Genomic DNA, 20,362 nt, shown 5'->3' with positions numbered 1-20,362 from the left:
TGAACTGTCAGAAGCAGGAAAGGACTTTTGAAAACATAACACTGTTTTCCCCGTTACTTGTGTAACTAAATCAGCTAGCCCATGTGTCATCTACAGTCCAATCTCCTTTTATAGTAAAAAGAAATATTGGAGGGACTCAGAGCCAAATGCTGTGTGGGTTTTTTTGTCAATCTACATTGTTGGCATGACTTCCAGAGCTGCTGAGCTATCAAATCTGGAAGTCAGGAGAAGTGAGGATGGGTTGCACCTTGCAGGGCCGGGCTGCATCCCTGCTGCATGCCAGCGAGACCTCGGGCAGCCCCGGCACTGCCGGTACCCGGCAACAGAACGCTCTTATTAATGGGAGTCAATTTCTTCAGCATTTGTGTGAAGGAAGATGGGGAGACAGGTCCTAAAATTGTCCTTCCATAGCAATACTTGTGCAAGAAATATGTGACCTTACGAGCCAAAATTGGCCTGGCCTTGTACCAGGACCCAGCTGTCTCTAAAATGGTTGGATCAGTGCAAATGAAAGCTTTGGGTTTAAGGTATTCACAGTGGGTCAAATGCAGTACCACTTAGGCGGTGGCCACACTCCAATAAAGATGACTGCAAATTTTCTTTTGCTTCCTTCACAGCTCTGTACCCTGCAGGTCTGAATACTGAAATGACACCGTGCACCAGGTCTTGCCTTCATCTTTCAAAATTGATTATAGGCAGGTTTGTAGCTGCTGCTCTGCAAACAGTGTGTGGAGAGCCGTGTTTGACTTGCTGACACAGCCACTGGTAATTGTGGCAAGTAGTGTTCAAGTCTTATTAAAAAAAAAGAATCAATCCTGATGATTAAGCTAAAGCAATAAATGGAAGAGGGCAAAGTAAGCCCAGAGTCCTGGTAGTGAAATGCACTGCAGTCAGCAGGGCACTGTTGATTTCAGGGATCCTTCAGCCCAGCTTTGAAATGCGATCGCGCCTGTTCTGTTGCTGCTGCAGTGTTCAGTGCTTTTGGGATGTTTCACCTTCCCTTGTGACTCTTAAACAGATATGGCTATTCTGTCTTTAAAAATGTCATTAATGAAATATTAGGGGACCTTTGGGAAGGTTCCCCTACATTTGTATTTAGTTGGAATTGAAATTTTGGTGCTGGGACTTCAAAACTTTTGTTCATGTATTTAATTAAAATCTTCAGTACTAGTGGAGAAGTTTGATAGGCTGAGAATCTTTAAAGATGGGTCTAAGCATTGCTGGTAGTATTCCGATAAAATAGTTTTTATTTTAAAAAAGTTTTTACATAGATCCTTTAAAGAAAGTGAAGGAGAAACTTTCATGAGGGTGACTGGTGAATAGAGGTACTTCTAGGTGTTTTGATAAAAAAAAAAAAAGTTGGATAATGGATTTGCTAGCCTTAAATATTTAGTCAAATTGGATTGATTTAACTAGAATTTTGTTTTGGTTCAATAAAGTACGGGACGGAGGATCTGGGCATGGGAAATTTTGATTCTATCAAAATATTTCAGCCTTTGATTTGGAAATGACTTTCCCTACAGGATTTTCCATTTTACCTAACGAGACACGGGAAGTGAACAGCCTAAATATTTGACTGACGCTTGTTCTGTATCCAGCGGGCTTGTTTTGGTTCAGACAAGCCAAGCTTGCATCTTCTCTCATGTGTTTAGAAACGGGCGTGGGGACTGAAGGCCCCGAGGTGCTGCGAGGGTCCGTGGGGCTTCGCGGGCTGCCCGTTGCCGCAGCTGGTCCCGAGTCGCTCAGCACCTCTGCTCAGCACCTCCGCGTCCTCACCCAGCTCCGGCACAGCCTGGCTGCGGCCACGGGCAGCGCTGGGGCTGTTCGGACACGGAGCATTTCGGCGCTCTGGGTGCCCCCAGGTGCTCCGCGCACGCCGCAGGCTGCGGAACCCAAGCGCCGGGGGTCCCGGGGGCGGCCCCCGGGTGGCGGCGGGCGGCGCGGTGCGGGCACGGAGCGCGGCCCCGCAGCACCACCTAGCGCGGTCCCGCCGCACCGCTGCTCCCCGCAAACCCTCCCGGCTGCGGGCCGTGGGTGGGCTTCGGCCAAACGCACGGCTCCCAGGGCCCGGCGGCCTGCGGGGGGCCAGCTGCGGGTTGCCCACCCGTGCGCCCAGGGCGCTCTTGGCAGCGCGCTTCCCCCACGGCTCTGTCACCGCTGCAAAAGCAATGGAAAAGGTTCTGGTACTGGGAGCGTTAGGTGCAGCAAATGCCACTCGGGGAGCAATTTTGGGAGGGTGAGGTGAGCACACAGAGCACCAAGCACCCTCCTGCAGGTGGGCACCCTGCTGGCCCTGGTGGTGCCCAGCAGCAACGCTGCCAGCGGGGCAGGCGGAGATGTGCCCCGCCGTCCTCTATCATCCCTGTGCCATCCCTGCCACCCGCTGTGACTTTTCAGGCGGATGAGGGGTGGGAGAGGAGCAGCAGTCCCGGCACTGGCCCCTGTGCAAGAGGAGCAGCAGGACTTCTCCCAGCGTTGCTTGTTTGCTCCTCGGAAAGCGGCGGGGAGGTTAGCCCCGAGCACGCAGAGGGTGGCGGTGGAAGCAAACATGACTTCCAGTGCACCGAGTTGTGGCTGCTCGGGGGCAAACCTATAACCAGATCTTTTCTGAGGTGGGGGCCCTGCTCGTAGGGAAAAGCACTGATTTAGCCTATAAAAGAAACCTCCACATGGACAGCCTTAAACGAAGCAGGAAAATTGCTGATGAATCTTGACTGGTGCTTTGGTCCTGCTGCCCCCTGCAGCATCCTGGTGTTGCTGTGGCACACACCAGAGCAAGCCTTCATTTCAAAACCACCAAATTGTTATCTTCAGGTCTGTATTTTTGGATAAGTATCTGCTCTGTGTACCTATTCTGACAGAGTTATTTTTACTTGTTAGAACAACCATTTTTTGGTGCACTGTTATATTTATTACTTCTTCCCTTCGTGACTTAATGATAAGAAAAGATAACTCTGGTTCTGGCAAGAAGCATTGTTTTTCTGCTTTAAATAATGATAGTGTTTTAATAGCTGCAGATAAAGGATTAGCACTTGGACTTGGCAAAGACCTGCTTTTACTGCTTGAAATAGTCTGGAGTGTGCGTTTGGAGTGGGCAAGCTGCCACTGGAAAGGATTTGTACCCACCCAAAGGAACAAAGCCCAGCTATTTTTACTCCTGGGATAAAATGGGACAGGGCAGAAAAGCTTATCTCGGACAGGTTTTGGGTGAGCGCGGCTCATCGGGGCACTGCGCCTGGCCGGCCGCTCCTGCTGCACGGGGCAGGCCCTGGGGCAGGTCTCCTGGCAGACCCAGGGACAGCAGCCACCCTCCCCAGGCTCCTGCCAGGCGTGAGGGGCGCAGAGGTGGCCGCTGGTGAGCGGTGGCACCGGGGGGCAAGCAGTGCTGGGAGCCTGGCAGGGAGGGAGTGTGTCCCCTCTGCTCTGGGGGCAGAGAGCATCCGTGACACCTCACCGGGTTGCTCAGGCAGCAGAGGGAGGTGTGAGGGAGGAGACATCAGTTGTACGACGGGGTAAGAATTGAGGATTATGGGGCTGCGTCAAAGCCTACGGATCTCTGGGCAGCTTTCTGTCAGCTGGAGCTACATCAGGCCCCATCTGACGGGAGGAAAACAAGATCCGGTTTGTACTAAATTGGATCAAAAGTACTACCATCTGAAATTGAAAACCTGCTCATGCAGTAAGAGTGTTTCACATGACAGCACAAGGAAGTGAAGAACATTAGGAGACATAGAAGGAAAAAAAAAAAGGCCAGAAATGTCGCTAGAGTGTCCGGAGGGGTTTCGGACAGGGGCTGCTGTCTGTGTCTGTGTCCCTTTGTACCAGCTGCTGCTGCTGACTTTTATTTACTTCAGTAAATTTACTGCAGTAAATAAAATTCGCAGCAGCAGCAGTAACAAGCACGTCCATCGCTTTGCACGTGGCCTTCAGTTCTGAGCTGCTGCTTGCTTTCCAGGTGCATGTGGCTGATGCACAGAGATGTACTGGTGAAGCACTGCTTATGTCTCCAAGATCTGCTCTCAGGTTAGCAAGTCCCTAATAGTTACACCAGAAAATGCTAACACCAAGAGCTGTGGGCACGTGGAGCTTCACGCGGCGCCGTGTGGGTGCGCAGGCAGCCCCCCTCCTCAGCCGAGCAGTGCCCCGAGCCCACAGTCGGTGTTGTGCCGCCTCCTCCGGAGAAGGTACCAAACCTCGCACCACTGGGCTTCAGGGGCTGCAGCACATGCGTTCTCCACAGTTCCTAACATCTTCCTCTCCAGTGGGTCTTCACTTCGGGAAGCCAGCGAGGTGCGTGTGGGCTGCTTGGCACTTTCCTTCCTGGCAAGTTTCTGCTTTGTCTAGCTTTGACATTAATTCATTATTTCCCAACATCTGCGTTGTTTGTTAGAGGGGAGTGGCTCGGGGGGGCTGGGTTTCATTGCTGCCAGCACAGAATTCACAGAAAACAGTGTATTGCAGGGGAGATTGCCAGGACGGGACCATCTTTGCTCCTCACCTTTCAAAATGGAACAAGAAGTGAAAGCAGACAGTAAGTAAAGCTAAAAGTAATAGATTGCATGCCATGCTGATGAGTTTCTCTATTAATTTTATTCAGTTGTACTTCTTAACATATTTCTAAAATGTGTTTTCAAGCAATATGTTAAAAATTAACTGTTTCCGGAAGGGAACTCCTCTTCCACCAAATGTCCATGTGTGCACTCTTCCAGCCGGTGCTTGTGGAGAGGGTCAGTGCGTCTCTTGTGCCGTGTCTGCGAGCTGCAGGTGTTGCTGCTCACTTAGGTCCAATGAAAAGCCTAAACTGAGGCTTGTTATCTTTTAATAGAATGCTGCTTAATCAAAATATCTCTCATGATGGCACTTTGATCTTATGCCCTTGACTATATCTTCTTCATTAGAAGTTAATATGGTTCCTGAAGAAATTCTAATTACACGGTGCCCCAGTGAAATATCACTGTCACTGTTGCTGCTGAAAAGTAATTGAGTTCTGAGGTTCCTTAATTTATGAATGAGAAAAGCTTTGATTAGCTTTAGAAATAATAATGCTGCAGGAAGTTTCTGTTTAATCAGACGGAAAAAAAAAATTATTCACTGTGGTCCTGGGGGTGCCGCATGCAAGGCTGACTTCCCACTCCAACAGCCAACTAGTCAGAAGCGAGTGAAGTGATTTATGGCGACAAAAATTGCAGCGTAACTGACAGGTTTTGCCAAAGACAGGACTTTCACAAACTTTTTGGCTGTGGGTTCTATCCTAAATCCACCGAAAATGGGAGTCTTTCTGCTGATGTCAATGGGCTCTTGGTTAGTCGCTGCTGGCCAGCCGCAGCGTTTGCAGTCCCTGTGGCTGCCTGGAGGGTGGGAAAAGCAGCGTGGCCTTGTGCTGTGCCTGAGCCTGCAGGCGTTCTGCCGGCTGCTTGGTGCTAGAGCTGGATCGCCGTGATGCAGAGCAAAACCTGCAGTATCTGATGAGGAGCAGCCTAAGCGCTGAACTTCCTGGCTTTGGTCAAAGTCCATCTCAGACTTATTGTTGTTTCAAAATGGAGCGATGTGTTCATGTTTATACACTATTGTGATTTCCAACATCATCACCGTAGCAACAACCACGCTGTTGACTTATTTGCTCCAGATTTGGGATATTTTTAACCAGGTCATTTAAACCATTTCCATTGGACTGGAATTTGGTGCTTATCTCCATCTTTTGTTGTAAACAGGTTTTAATTTAACCTTTTTGCATTAAAAATAAGCGTTTAGGTTCTCTTCATAGTGTGCATAGAAATCCAGTACATTTTGGAACTATCAGAAAGGATTTGCTCTGATAGTTCAAATAAGAACCCGGGAGTTCACACTTCTGGGGTGTTTCTCTGCAACACACCGTGGAGAAGCACACTTCTTCCTCTGGCCTCCTGCCCCAGGCACGCCGAGCACGGCGCTCACCCGCAGCAGGGCTGTGCCTGTCTGAATGAGCCCAGGAATAAAAGGTGTGTAAAAGCTGCATTTTCTGAATGAGAAATTCACAACATTTTCAGTAATATTTGTTTCCTTTTCCTTGTGAGTACAGCTGCGTGCAGACGTACCAAACCACCCCAGAGCAGAGGGTCAGGCGAGGTGCCTCTGCTGGGAGCGCTCCCACCCTGGGGCACGGAAGACAAAGTTGGAGCTTTGGCTTGCTGCGAGGCACGGGCTGTGAGCTGGGTGGCCAGTGAATCCACAGCGCTGGGAGATACTTTACCCCTGCCTTAGGAAGATGTTTCTGTGTTTGATCTAGACATGGCCAAGACAGTCGCACTGAAGGCACCTTACTGATTTAATTTTTTTTCAAGGAACCTCTCTGTAGTGCTTATCTCTGAAACCTGTGCTCCTGCAGCTGAGGGACAGCCTTGTCTTTTGCACGAGCAGTGTGGTGTTTCAAGTGAAGCATGTAGTTTATTTTAATAGGAAGAAATAATGGAGAGATTAATTTAGCCTCCTGGAAGAAAGGGGAGTGCTCTCAGAGGAAAAGCCCAGTAAATCAAGTTGATGGATGGCTCCCCTCAGCCTCGCTTTGTGCAGCTCCCAGCGCCGGTTGTTACCGCACTGGCATTTCCTGGCCCTTCCACAGGCTCCTTGCTCACACAGACTGATGTTTCATAATCAGCCGCCGTGATAGGAAAGGCCACTGGAAAAAAGGCTAAATAAAAAGAATTGTTTCTGCATTAGGAACCGGGAGCACCAATTGTTAGCAGTGGTTATTTTTAGGGTGGTACTCAGGGAAACAAACCCCACAAACAGAACTGAAGCGAGCTGGAAACTTTTAGAGAAGGCAGTTGCCGGGGGAGCAGAAACTCCGAGGCGCTCAGGGGCAGGGCTGCAGGGGCAGGGCTGATGCTGCGGGTGCCGGTGCTCAGCCCCGCCCGCGGGTGCGCGCAGCTCCCGGCCCCCGAAGAGCCGCGGGGGGGCAGCGTTGCTCCACGGCGGCGCAGGGACCGCGCTCCCGGGCCGCCGGGCGGGGGCACGACGGCAAATCCGTCCCGCAGCGCGTCCCGCATCTCCTCTGCGGCCCTGGGGGCGGGCACGGCGGGCCCCGCACCGCACCCCCGGCCCCGGCCCCGTGCTCGCTGGGCAGCCCCTGGAAGCCCCCCGGTGCGCGCTGCTGCAGCCTCGGGGGGGGGGGGGCTCGGCTCCGGCCCCTGCTGAGCGGGGACACGGCCCCAGCAGGGCCCCCAGCACCGCCTGCTGGGGGCACCCGGAGCATCCCAGTGCGTGGCTGGGGCGCCGCTGGGATGAGCCGGGGCAGCACTGGGATGGGCTGGGCCGGCCGCAGCTCCTGGCGGTGGTGCAGGGGGCTCGGTGTGCAGTGCGCTGCTGTCCTGGGAGCGGCTTTGGCTGCCACGGGTAAATCTTAGCGCGTTACTGAGCAGTTACCTTCAGTTTCAGTTGGGCTTGAATTCCTCCTTACCTCTTTCCCGTAGGAGCCAAGCCAGTGGCACCACCTCTGGGCCTGGCGGGCGAGCTCGGGCAGCAGAGGATCAGCCCCCCCTTCCCGCAGCCCAGGTAAGCACTGGGGAGGTCGCATTTGGAGCGATTCCCTTGGCTGAGCCCCGTGCCCAAGCCCCCCGGGCTGGTGGTGCCCAAGCCCCCCGGGCAGGTGGTGCCCAAGCCCCCGGAGCCGTCAGCACCGCACGGTCCTGCCCTTGCTGCGGGTGGGAGGCGGTGGGCAGGGGTCACAGCTCCGGTGGGAGGCTGGGAGCTGCCGAGAGTCCACGGTGCTGCCCTGGGCCTGGGAGAGCCTGGTGGCACGGGTGAGAGCTGCGAGCGGCTGCGGCCCCGCGGCTGGGCTGGTGGCATTTCCCCTGCCCCATGGGGCAGAGCACAACCGCTCCCAAGAGGCAGGGCAAAACTCACAGAGTTTTCCTTGGAACACTGGTGGCTAGCCTTTCTCTCGGGGCTTGGTTATTCTGCTTGTATGTGTACTGTTCATTGTCTTTTTTCCTCTTCTGATTTTCATCTTGAATTTCAGACAAAACCCAACCTTTTTCTTCTGCACACAGAAAAAGAGCAAAAAGAGACAGCATGAAAAGCAACATTTGATCCAAAGTAACGTGGGGTGGAGAGAGTCTGCTCCTGCTGCTTTCCTTCTCCACAGAGATTGAGACTGGATAGCTGGTGGCATTACATTGCTCAGCCAGAATGAAAGGGGAAAAAATGACTGCTAGACAGAGCGACCTGCCCAAACTTCTCACGGTTTTGAAAGGACGGAAAAGTGAATAAATAAACATAGGAGCTTTGAATTCATAAGTGTCCAGTAAACTTAGAGAAACAGAACCTGATCCAGAATAAAAGGAATCCAGAGTCTCGAGAGGACCTGTTAGGTGCAGCTATGTCTTAGGTTTCCTCCAGAAACGCTGAGCTCGGGACGCGGATGGGTCCCCGTAGGGCAGTGCCGTGACACGCTGCTACCACCGTGGTTGCGGGCAGGGCAGCTGTCAGTTCGCGGCTTGCAGAGCCACGGTGGCATTTTGACCCAGCTCTCAGTGCAGCCTGCTGAAGGGCAGGGTTTGCACACACAGTATTTGCTTTAGACCACTCTTTCCTAATGGCCTTAGTGATATGACACAGAAGTACTTTTAGGAGCAGAAATCTCTTTTTCTTTTGTAAGAAGAAAGATTCCAGCAGTGGCTGTGTAAAGGATGTGGGTGCTCCCAGACGAGCTCTCCTTAGGTCACTCTTGCAGTAAGTTAAACGCACCGTTTCCAGGCCTTTAAAGCAAGTGCAGAGCAGAAACCTGTTGGTGTCGGTTCCTCGCAGCGTCCCCCCGCTGACAGAGGCGGCGGCCAGGACAGCCCTGCTGCGCTTCGTGGCCGCCAGGCGCTGCTACGGGAGCAGAGCGGCGGCGGAGCTGGTCATCCGGGAGCTGCGCCCGCGCGTCACCTACCGGGTGAGGACACCCAGGGGCCTCTTGGGCCACCTCTTCTGAGCATGGGGCAGTTTCCAACCACGTGGTGACTTTGGGCCACAAAGAATTGTCTGGTCATTTAATAAGAGTGCTTTCACCCTACTTTGAACGCAGTCATATACGTGCTTTCCAAGGAAAACCTACCCAGGAGCTGCCGGCAAGCTTTCCAGCTGAAAGGTCCATCTCCCTCCACAGCAAAGCATCGCCCTGGCAAAGCCCTGCAGACCTTTCACAGCTCAGCTTTGCAAAAGACGGCCGTTCCCTTAGCTAGATGGGAGGGCCGTGCTCTGCAGCTTGTTTCTTTGGATGCACACAAGCACAGAGTGAACTGCAGTGCCCTGCGTGCCCCCAGCTGTGAACGTGTCTTTGCAATATTTAATTCCACAGAAAACATGTGGACTTTGAGTCTCTATTGTCACTCCTCTCACTGGAAACATTTCTGGCAGATTTTGTGCTTGCTGCCCGTAACAGCTGGCCTTGGCTCAGCCTTGGCTTAGGCGAGTCGCTGCCCCCAGGGCAGTGCCCAGCAAGCAGCACTTGGGTCCCTGTGCCACGGCTCCGTGCCTGGGCGGCTCTCTGGGGGAGTTGTGTGCTGTGTCCCCTCCCTGCTGGCTCTTTTGGGGTGTTAGAAGTGGGTAATGGATGAGCAGTGAGAAACGGGGCGTTGGGAGTGCCCTTTGACAGGCACTTTGGGGCAGATGTTCTCCCACACTCGCTAGTCGTGGTTACAATCCCTACTTGGTACAAGGTGTCTCTGTGGCCTGTGTGTGATTTTTTTCTCTTCTAGTATCGACTGGAGACGTTCAGTGAATCGCGGTTAAGCGAGTGGGCATTTGAGCCCTTCACCAGTAAGTGACTGCCCTCCGTCCATCTGGAATAGCCCAAATGGGCAATGGTGTCCCCGGCCTGGGGCTGTGCCGTGGTGAAGGGAGGGCGCTCAGCACCTCGGGGTGCCCATGGCACGGACCCACAGAGGGATGGTCCTGGGATGGGGGTGGGGATGGGGATAGGAATGGGGCTGGAGATGGGAGTGGGGACAGGGATAAGGGGCGATGTCGGCCGGTCCCCAGCAGTGCCAGGAGCTGGCCAGCATCTGAACACTGCCTCCAGCCAGGCAGGTAAGATGCCGTCCCCTCTACAGAGCCCGGAGCATCCAGACCCCCTGGGGATGTCCCCCCAGACCTCTGGGACGTGGAGGTCGGGGTCCCCCCGCTCTTCCAGGGCCAGACACGGCGCTGCCGGGTGCCCCGCTCAGCGCTGGTCAGGGTGAGTCCTGCTCCTCGGGGCGCGGGGGGCACATCCCTGCCGCGGCACCCTCAGCTCCGCCTGGCGGTGGTGGGTGCCAGGCTTCGGTCCTCCGCTTCCCGTTTTTTCCGCTTTAAATGCCTGGGAAAATAGTCAGAGATTCCTTCTTCCTGGTGTTTTCTTCTTCTAGAAGTTTGAGGACAAATTTTGCTTCGGCCTTTTCAAGAAACAACACTAGATGATTTTTCCCCTTTTGTTAATTTTTTTCCCACATTAGCAGAACATTTGTTTCCATGACAGGTCCCATTTAGCTCTTGACAAGCTCTATAGTTGGTCAATTTATTTTACTTTTTAGTGAAACTATGAATAAAGAAAAAAATGACTTTCTTTTGCCAGCATTACGTAGACATTTGCCTTTGTTAAATAATTATTATTTATGACTCCTTTAGTGCTCTTACAGCACAACTTTATGGTATTGGATTATGTCCCATTAAGACCAGAATGTTGTCACTGAATTTTGATGCAGGAGGAGCGCGTGTGCATAATACGAGATGTCTGAAACCTCGGCAGCTTTGTGCATGAGTAACTCTCTGATTTCAGGAGTGTCACAGATGCCACGGTCGTGGCCGATCGCAGTGCGGCGCGTGCCACGGTGCGGGCCGGGTAAGGCGCTGTGACAGCTCCCACCAGGAGCTCTGCCTTTCTGTTCTGCTTCGCTTGGGTTTTCTTTGTGACTTGGCAACATGTGCTACCGTTTTGCTGCACTTATTCTGAGGCGGGGAGCCTGAGGGGCAGTGCTGCCTTGCTCCTGTTTGCTGCCCCCGGGGCTGGGGCTCCGTGCACCGTCCCGCCGGTGTCGCCAGGTCCCTGCGGAGATGCCGAGCGGGACCATCCGAACCCTGCCCAGCCACCGGAGAGGTCTCACCCCGCTCTCTGTCCACAGCCTGCGTGTTGCAGTGGTGAGAGGGAAAGGAGGTTTTGCTTCTGCACTGTTGACATGAGCTCAGATCTCAGGCATGAAGTACGGCGAGTTGTTTGCTGCCTTCGGACATGCTCAGCTCTGTGTTCGGGGCTTCCAAACGGAAGGGAAGGCTGGACCCAGGGTGCAAGGGCAGCTGCAGACCTGGCCTCCTCTCTGTGCTTGTTCTGCTACACAGATATTTCCAAAGACAGCCCAAAGATGTATTATTGCACTAAAATTGCTGCTTAATTAATCAGATTAAATGCTAGTAAATAAAAGCGTACTGCTAACAACCTGACTAAATAACAGTGGAAAATTCCATCTGTAAGAAAAAAGGCATTTCAGCCTAGATCGTGTGTCCAATTTACATCGCTGGTTAATTTGACCGAAACAGCTAATTAATCCAGAGGCACACTATATGAGCTATTTCATACACTCTTTTCACTGCAAGGTACATACTTGGCTTAATGCATTTCTCCGCAAGCCCGAATTAGCGATTATTCCAATAACGCGCATAAAAGCTTTTTGTTGCTACGCCCGCCACGATTTCGTTCTGGCAGCCACCTCCTGTTTTAATGCCTCGGTGTGTTCGCAGGCGAGGTGCGTGACGTGCAGGGGGTCCCGGCGGAGGCTAAAGCAGCAGAAGAGGTGCCAGCTCTGCTCCGGCACGGGCCGCAGCAGGTAGGGGCTGCTGCGGGAGGCACCTCGTGGTACCACCCAGGCATGCGGAGATGTCTGTGCACTTTGTTTGTTTTGCTGCCACGAGGATCACCTGAAAGGAAAGTCAATGCAGCAATAGCTCTATTCTCCAGGAGAAAAATGGTTAGAGCCCTTTTTCCCCTCTGACTTCCAAATGACTTTTTGTCTGAACACCTACTGTTCACTCTGTGTGTCCCATTCAGCATTCGGAAGCCTGGTTCGTATCCCAAACTCATGAGGTAACATCTTAAGCTTTTTGAAAATATTAATTTGTTGTCTCTCCGTTCTCCCAATTTTGTTACCGTTCTGTTACAAGGCTGTTGCATTTCCCAGCCTCTCTGGGATGCTGGAAAAAGCTCCGGCTTTTCCAGAGGGAGCAGGGTTTCTCAGAAGAAAGGCTCTGAGGACACTGGGGTGCAGCCCGCTGCTGCCCGCAGGCCCGGCAGGCTCAGGACAGCTGGCGGCGAGTGGTGCAGGTGCAGGGCAGGAGCCGGCACTTGGGAGAGCTCTCCGAAGGCTGTGGGTGCCAGCAGAAGACTTCTCACTGATTTTTGCAGGCTGTGCTTTAGGTCCCATTTCGGCAGTGCATCATTCCAGGTTTGGCAGGTTTTACAGCCAGAGAATTACCACCCTATTGTTTTTCCAAACATGAAATTTAACAGGCTTAAAAATGATCCTTAAGTGGCAAAAAAGAAGGTACTGTTCTGGAGCTGCTTTGTTTACGTGGCTCCATTAAGTTTAAAATAACAGAGATGGTATCGTGCATAATCGTGGCAGTCATTTTAAAGCATGAATCCACTGGGGCTAATGATGGCTGGAAGAGCCTTAATGAATCAGTCGCTAACTGCTGCTAATCCGCGTTGCACTGATGCCATCAAAATGCTCCGTGCAGCAGCGCAGCAGCGTATGCCTCCCGCGTCTGGCAGAGGCACAGGCAGCAGCGCCTTTGCAGTGACACTCCCTTCTTACCATCGTGAGGGGAAATCGTGCTTATCCTTAATTAGAGGTACGAATACATCCTGTGACGAGCTCCCCATTTAGAGACAGCTGTGCGGCTGGCCTTCCCCAGCCCATGCGCTGCGTGCCTGGGCTGCAGCATAGGGAACTGCGGGGAGCCGCAGGCAGTGGTCTGGTGGTGCTCCGGGCACGTCCTGCACCAGCAGCCCCAGCCCTGCAGCCCCTGTCGTTGCCTCCAAAGGTGCAGTACCTGCTCTGGCCGGGGCAGCAAGACGTGCACAACATGCCAGGGAGAGAAAAAGCTCCGGCACTTCAGGCAGCTGGTGATAACCTGGTAAGCAGCACAGGTTCATGGCTGTTAATTTTATTCCTTATTTTCCCGCGAGGCTTTGAAGCTCAGCTTGCTTTGTAGGGGGAAGCTAAGACAAGATTTATTGGTGCTGGTCAGGCAGGAACGGGGGCTGAGAGGGCCAGGTTTAGCTTTTAATGGTGCTGGTCATTTCTCTCCATGGGTACCAAACTTGCACAATCCAGACCCGAAGCTCGGGCAGCCGAGGATGCCAGAGGTAACTGGGGGGGGGGGGGGGGCAGTGGCTGAGCTCCTTTTTCTGGGGTTTTAGTGGTGGCACGGGGCTGATGGCTGTGTTGCAGCTCTGGTACTTCCCATTTGCTGCCAGAGATAGCAGATGGGGCTAAACAAATCTTAGCTTGAGAGGTTTGGTTGAAAGCCATACCTGCTGCTTTGGGTGCATCCTAAGCACTTTCCCATCTTTTTACAAAATGCCTCCAGTTACCCTGTGTGAAGACCTGTCTTTTCAGAGCACAGTATCCACCCGGCCATAGAGTGACTTGCACTTGGAAGCTGCCCCAGCCGTGCTCAGCGTGCTGGTGGGGCTCCTGCAGGGTGCAGGGCCCAGGGCAGGCTCCGCCAGGTGGGACGTCCAGCATCAGCCACCAGCCTTGGCCGTGTCCCACAGCCATAGACCAGAAAGGTTCGCTCTGATACGAGCCAGGGCTTTGGATGGGGAATACATGACCTCTCCCAAAGTAAGGAGTTGACATGTTTGGAAGGCTAAGCAGGCTGATCACCACGAAGGGCTGATTTCAGGATTATTTATCCAAGAGTCACCCATGGTTGTTGCATATACAGGGTTATTAAGGAGCTAACGCAGGAGTGCACAAAGGCTGGGCAGAGATGGTTGTTGCCCTCAGAAATCAGGGAGCGCTCGAGCATTTCTCAGGCCCTCAGGAGTCGGGAGATGGGTCAGTGCCCTGCACACAACCTCTGATCGCTCGTTGGCTTTCCCTCGCTCTTGCAGGAGGAACAATGTTTTTGAATTTGTTTCTGAGCATCACCCGAACTTCCCAGGGGAGCTGCTCAGCAAAGTCAGTGGCGAGAATATATTCAAAGATGAAAACGTGGTGGTGAGTGTGACTGCGGGGGGAGGCGATCCCTCCCTGTGTGCTGTGGGGACTGGGGGGCCCACAGGTAGTGCGGGGCATCCTTAGCTCCCTCCTAGGACCTGGCCTTGCTGGGTTTTCTGCCCGACAAAAGAGGACCCAGCCAGGCTGCAGCAGCCGGGCTCAACCCCCCCAGGGTACTTCGGGTGGGCACGGCCAGGCGGGCAGGAGCCCCTGCCCCGAGTCGTCCCCGGCCGCTCTCCAGCAGTAACAGGAGCCATCCAGCAGCATGTGCGTTCCTGGGGCTTTGAATAGTGCCCACTGCCTGTTCTCCACTGCCCATGCAGCCTCCGTATACCTGCAAAAGCCTGGGGGAGTTATTTATTAGTTGGCTGGCAGGAACTGGTAGAAATTTCAGCCGTGTCCCAGGAGCTGGAGCCAGGCGCCATCCAAGCACAGACTGCCTCTCTCCCGGGGAGCTGTTACTCAGTGTCAGGCATCTGTAGTGAACGCTTTGCATCTGGTGCTGCTGAGTCCCTTGGGCTTTAAATGATGCTTTAGCATCTGAGTCGTTCTTCAGTGAGTGTTTTAGATCTGAAGTCCTGTGAGTGCTAGTCTGTGGGGCTCTTACGCAGACGGCTATCACTCACGCCGTGCGAGAAGTAGCTGCATTCTTGACTAATTCTGCTTTTGCCCGTAAGCCAAATATTTCTTCTGTCCGCATAGTGGGGTAAACAGAGAGGCTTTAAAAAAAACCTCTCAGTCTTAACAGTGCTGTGCTACTGGAAGAAGGTGACGGTGAGTCCTGTTGGGGCACCTTTCCAGTCCCCCAGTGCCTGCTTCCAGCCGGGTCTGTCAGCCCAGGAGCAGCAGCTTCCTGGCATGCCGTCGGGTTTATTTCTTGCAGGTGTACCCCATCGTCGACTTCCCTGAGCCCGCCATCTCCCGGGCCTCGCGGCGCGCCATCGCCGAGCACAGCGCGGCGTTTGCCAGCTCCTCCCGCATCCTGCGGCAGGTAAGGGGGGCCCGGGGCGGCACCGCGGGGAGCTCACGGGTCGTGCCAGGGGGTGCCGGCCCCTGAGGAGCAGTAACGGCGTGGTGCTGGGGTGCCATCCCCTCGGCGTCCCCCCCATCCCACAGGACACACCGTGAGGACGGTGCCCACCAGCCGGCCCTGGAAATTCAGCTAATTATTGTTCTGCTAATTATGGTCGGCCAGTGAGCGTGGCCAGACACAGTAGGATGTTGGGAGCTGTAACCGATTTCATTATTTATTTAGAGGTGACCTTTGGTGAATGAAAAAGAAATCATAATTACCAAGTGAAATACCCAGGAAATAATTTTACAAGAATATATTCAAAGATGTAGGCAGTTGTGGCTATTATTTTCCCTTTTACCTTTTCAGAGCCCTGGCAAATGTTAGTTATTATCACTATTTATATTTAGAAGCTATTTTTGAATAAATGTTAGGATTCCACTCCATCTGATTCTTGCTAGAATGTGGCAATCGCTGTTGCTCCTATTATAAATGCAAATGCACAAGTTTAGCTAGAACACTCTGTCTTTTCGCCCACAGGAAAAACAAGATTTCTTATTAAAATTGCAAGTAAATTGAAAGATCAAAATAAACTTAGGGGGAGATGGCATGATTTTCTATGTGGTCTGTCAAAGCCATCTCTCTGGCAAATTTCTGTCTTCCAACTAAATTCCAGCCTATAATTTCCAGTTCTCAGCATCAAAAGCAGTTTGTTCGTAGACTGCTGCACACCCAAAGCCTCCTCTAGCTGTACAGGAAAGCAGGTGCTGAAAACATCCCTCGGTGCCAAGTCCCCGGCACCACGTGGCATCTGTGTAGATCCGGGCTGCGTTCAGCCAGCGCTTCCCCACCGGTTAATTTTTCATCCCTTCCACTTGCTGTTGGCTGAAGTTCTGCTTAATAATCTGCATCTTTTGGAAAAAGGTGGGGGAAGGAAATATCTCCTCCTGCCTGGCTGGCGCTGTTCTGCTTTCCCCTGCTGCTGGCCGTGAAGCGGTGCGGGGGTACGGTGGGGTCGGGCACGGCGCAGGGAAAATGTCCCCACGGGCAGGGACCACGCCAGGCTGCGAGGTGAAGGCAGGCTTCGTGCCTTCTGTCATCATTCGGTTTCATGGGGCTCCTTTATTTGCATTTTCTTTTAAACTCACCCAGAATCTGGTGGCATCGTTGCCCTCACTGGGATGTTTTCGCTGCCAGACCAACCCGTGACTGCCGGCCCTGCCTCCAGCAGACAGGGGGGACTTTCCACCACAAAGCCCCGTGCCTGCTGGTGGCACGCAGGCTGCTGCCTGCCCAGGGCAAGGACGGGGGAATCGCTTCCACACTCAGCCCTCAAGGACACGAGGCAGGAGGATGCAGTAGCACACCAGGCGTGGAAATAAGGGCTTACCGGATTTAAGGAATTAGCTTAAAGAGCTGTAAATGCAATAAAAGTGGTGCAATATGGGCCAAAACAAGCTGGTGCTACAGCTAGGGGAGCTTCTGGGACGGCTGCAGTGTTGGGCTCTTCTGTCTCCATGGCTTTTTGGTTCCCCTTTGCTAGGCAGCTGTGGTCGCAGCCCCGAAAGGCTTGTGGCTAAAAGCTGGGGGGTTTGGGGCATATCAGCCCAAAGTGTGACACCACGCCAGCTCCAGACACTACATAGCTAACTGGGGCTTCTCCGTTTCTTTTCCTAGCGTCAAACCGTCGAGCGAATCCCCATCACAGAAGTGCACTACCAGTACTCGGGGAAGCCTTACCTGTATTACATCTACGGGCTCGAAAACAAGGTGTACGCGCTGGACTACCCCGAGAGGTGCTGCTGTGGCTGCACCATCGTGTGAGGGCCCTGGGGCTCGGCAGGGCCCTGCGGGCGCTTTCCTGGCGTGCAGCACAGGGCTGCGAGCTGCAGTGAGGCCCTGCTGCCCCCAAACTGCCGGCATCTCACAGCCCCGCCGGCCCCAGACCTCCCGCTGGGCGCAGGATCAGGCCTTTGGGTAGAGATTTCCCCGCTGGATGCTTCCCTTCCTTGCTGTAATGCTGCATCATTAAAGCGATGCCTATTGACAGAGACGTTTTCAGTCCAGCCATGCCGTTTCTGTCGCCTTTCTTTCCCCGTTTTATTTATCAGATTTCCCGAGTTACTACATAATCCATAATGATGTATTTCAAAATCTATCCAATTATCAAATCTAACTTCAAAGGATTTCACTTTAAAATACCCACTAACATCACCTGGCGGGCAGTTCTGCTGATGTAGAAGTTGCTGTATGAGGATGAAGGGCTCTTGCAGCCTGGGCTGCATGCGGGGCCTGCGGTGGCTGCCGGGGGCAGCACCCATGGGGGGGCTCATCTGGTAATGCCATTGCCTCAAGTGCTTCTTTTTCTTTTTTAGTGCCCATCTTGCAATGTTTCTCTTACAGAAGCCTGCAGGAGAACTGCAGATCGCTCTGGGTTTAAGGCTAAATCCAGCACTTGTTTGCAGTGTAAAGCTGGAGAAGATAAAGCAAACAGACCCTTAAAAAGTTCAGAAATGTGCAAGGAAACAGAAAGACACCAACACTTACAGTTAAAAAGAAACTAAGCTACCCTCCTCTCCTCCTCCATGATTTTTTCATAGTTCTCGTGCTGTTTGGGGGCCTAATGGAGGTTTTTTGTGTGGGTGGCATTGGCAGACCCCAACAGATTGCTGCATCAGATGGGGGTGTGCTGCCTGCACCCTGGCACTCTTGTTGTCTGTCACTGAGCTGACAGTTGAATTAGTACCTTATCACAGCAAATCAGCATGGGAAAAACACATTGAAGTTCTGGGAATCTTGTAAAAGATAAAGACCCACACTGTCAGCTTGAATGGGGACTGTGAGGGAGGAGAGGAATGCAAGGAAGACTGGGGACAGGCATTTAACAGCTGACAGATTTTAAAACAAGTGAGTTGAAAATTACTTTGTAAAAGAAGTGTTTTCTAATGCTGTTTCTAAAAGAAAAGAAAAGAAAAAAGTTGTTTCTGGTAATGTACAAACAGAGGGAATGAGTGGGTGAGGGGGAGAAGAGCTCTCCTGGTTTTGCCATGGGGGGAGAGACGTGGGCAGCAGCTGCAGCCACGCAAACAGTCGCCTGCTGCGGCCCCCATGCAGGCGATGCTGCCCCGTGCCAGCCCCGTGCCAGTGGTGCGATGCTGCCCCGCACTGTCCCCAGCCTGGGTCTGCCCCGGGCGGCTCCGTGCCCCAGGCTGTGTGCGCAGGGGGGGTGCCAGCCCAGAGCTGGTGTCAGCCCCCCCTTGCAGACCCACTTTTACCAAGGGATTTTGCAAGCAGCAGCGCAATGCAGGCGTGCTCGGAGGAGCTGCGGGGCCAGCAGCGCGTTTTAAAGCACACCTTTGGCTGTCTCCTTCTGCCTCGCTGCAGTCCCTCAGTTTTGCTTTGCTCCCCTGGGGTGGGAAGTGTTGGTAGGCTGCGTCGGGTAGGTTTTGAAAGGGAGCTTGAGCATACTGGCAGTACAACCGAGCACATGGCACTTTGTGTATTGCTCCCATTAACTGCAAATGGGACCTTGTGCTCGCGTAAAACAAGATACACAAAAGCACGGCAGATGCACCACATCTGCACGCCTCCCTCCAAGGGACTGCGCAGCGTTGGTATGGCTCTGCAGGGGCCTCCTCTGCTGCCGCTGATAGCTCTGCAGCAAAAGCAAACACAGGCACTAACAGCCTTGTTATTAAACCACACATTTAATAGGGTTTTGGTTCTTTTGTGTGTGTGTCTAACTCTGTACTGGCTCCTTACCCACAACAAGCCCAGGACAAGGGTGCCCGCAGCATCGCACATTGCCAAGGGCAGGAGGAGAGGCACGGTGTGCTGCCGGTGCCCAAGCTCCAAGGAAGGCAGCCCAACAGGGCAGAGACATTCGTGAGCACAGGACAAGGTGTGTCGTGTCCTGTTTGCTGCTTCTGCAAGCTAGCTGTCCTTCTAGATGCTGCGGAAAGATGCGTGCATGGGTGCTGTACTGTGATGCCCTCCAGTATGGACCTACCGCTTCCAGGGGCTTCCCGCTGTGTCTTTGGGCTCCCTGCAGCAATGTCGGGTAGGAATTAGTGCTGGAAGAGGCTTCAAGAGGACTAAATACACCACAAAAACGTGCCCCAGAAAAGGAAGAACAAGACCCAGACTGTTGTTAACAAAAGTTTGTTCAATCATTTCTTTAAAAATCAGCATGGATGTCAGGCCCTTTTTCAGCACACCCTTCATGTCAGAGCTTCAAGACTCAGCAGCACAAAGGGGCTGAGAGCTGGCTTCCCTACACAGCAGGGCAGGGTCCGCAGGCAAAGTTATTCCTGCCCATACATGTAGATTAATTTACACACATCTCTCTCTCTCCATATCATATATGTGCACTTTCTATTTCCATATATTTATGTGCTGGCTGCAACCTGGGTGTGCTGGCCCTGGGGCCAGCCATGCCGCAGGGCAGGGATGTGGGCTCGGGCGCTGGAGCATGACAAGGGAGCCACCAGGGCTGGGGTTTGTTTTGTTTTGCTTGAAGGGTTAAACTTGGGAGAGAGGTGAACTGGGCTGCCTCCTGCACCTCTGAGAGTCCATGCAGATTGCAGCTGGGCAACAAAATCTGCCGTGAGACCTAAACTGCTGCGACATCAGCATATAAGTGGATATTGCTTGGTGCACGCACAGAAGGTGAATTGTTAAGAAAAAGAGCAGCGAGCACATAAAGAACCAGGAACAGCTCCCACATGTCAGGCAGCAGGGGGCTGCCCGGGCTGGAGGGGCCCTGAGCGTGCACGCAGGTGGGACGGGACGGGGCAGCTCGCTCCAGCCTCGAGCTCCTGGGGTGGTGGTGGCTGGGCCCACAGCGAAATGCAACCTGCAGCCACCCCACAGCCAGTCCTGTCCCTGCGGGCAGAGAGACCTGGGACCCCGCACTTTAGGGAGACCACACAGCACCATTAAGGCAAAGTGGAAAAAAAAGGAGGGTGTTTTTCTTCTGACTCACAAAAAGAGATGGACCAGACAGTTTAGATAAACTTTAGAAGCAATCCAAATAGCCTAAATAATCATCAGGCCGGATTCCTTCTGGACTGAGCAGTTGCTAATGGTTGTTCAGAAACAAATACAAAACCCACTTGGTCCTCATGCAGTC

The 20,362-nt window shown here is 53.1% G+C and overlaps 1 protein-coding gene across 9 annotated transcripts in view; it reads left to right on the top strand.

Moving 5' to 3' along the window:
- The window catches only part of SSUH2 (ssu-2 homolog), a 34,105-nt gene extending 15,163 nt beyond the window's left edge, over positions 1-18,942 (top strand). For 5 of the 9 annotated variants that reach the window (XM_083795515.1, XM_083795514.1, XM_083795512.1 and 2 more), the window contains 12 exons: positions 3,956-4,023; positions 4,462-4,531; positions 7,449-7,530; positions 8,785-8,914; positions 9,720-9,780; positions 10,074-10,198; positions 10,778-10,840; positions 11,734-11,819; positions 13,036-13,128; positions 14,114-14,219; positions 15,103-15,210; positions 16,909-18,942. In XM_083795515.1, the coding sequence (XP_083651641.1) occupies positions 4,507-4,531; positions 7,449-7,530; positions 8,785-8,914; positions 9,720-9,780; positions 10,074-10,198; positions 10,778-10,840; positions 11,734-11,819; positions 13,036-13,128; positions 14,114-14,219; positions 15,103-15,210; positions 16,909-17,055 (1,026 nt within the window). In that variant the 5' untranslated portion in view covers positions 3,956-4,023; positions 4,462-4,506 and the 3' untranslated portion in view covers positions 17,056-18,942. Of the gene's footprint in view, positions 1-3,955; positions 4,024-4,461; positions 4,532-7,014; positions 7,372-7,448; positions 7,531-8,784; positions 8,915-9,719; positions 9,781-10,073; positions 10,199-10,777; positions 10,841-11,733; positions 11,820-13,035; positions 13,129-14,113; positions 14,220-15,102; positions 15,211-16,908 lie in introns of those variants that run through there. The other 4 variants (XM_083795516.1, XM_083795517.1, XM_083795509.1 and 1 more) reach the window with 3 other exon arrangements.
- The last annotated feature ends 1,420 nt before the right edge of the window (positions 18,943-20,362 follow it).

Source organism: Anser anser, assembly GCF_964211835.1.
Source record: "Anser anser genome assembly, chromosome: 12".
NCBI lineage: Eukaryota > Metazoa > Chordata > Aves > Anseriformes > Anatidae > Anser > Anser anser.
This window is presented reverse-complemented; position numbering and strand designations above follow the sequence as displayed.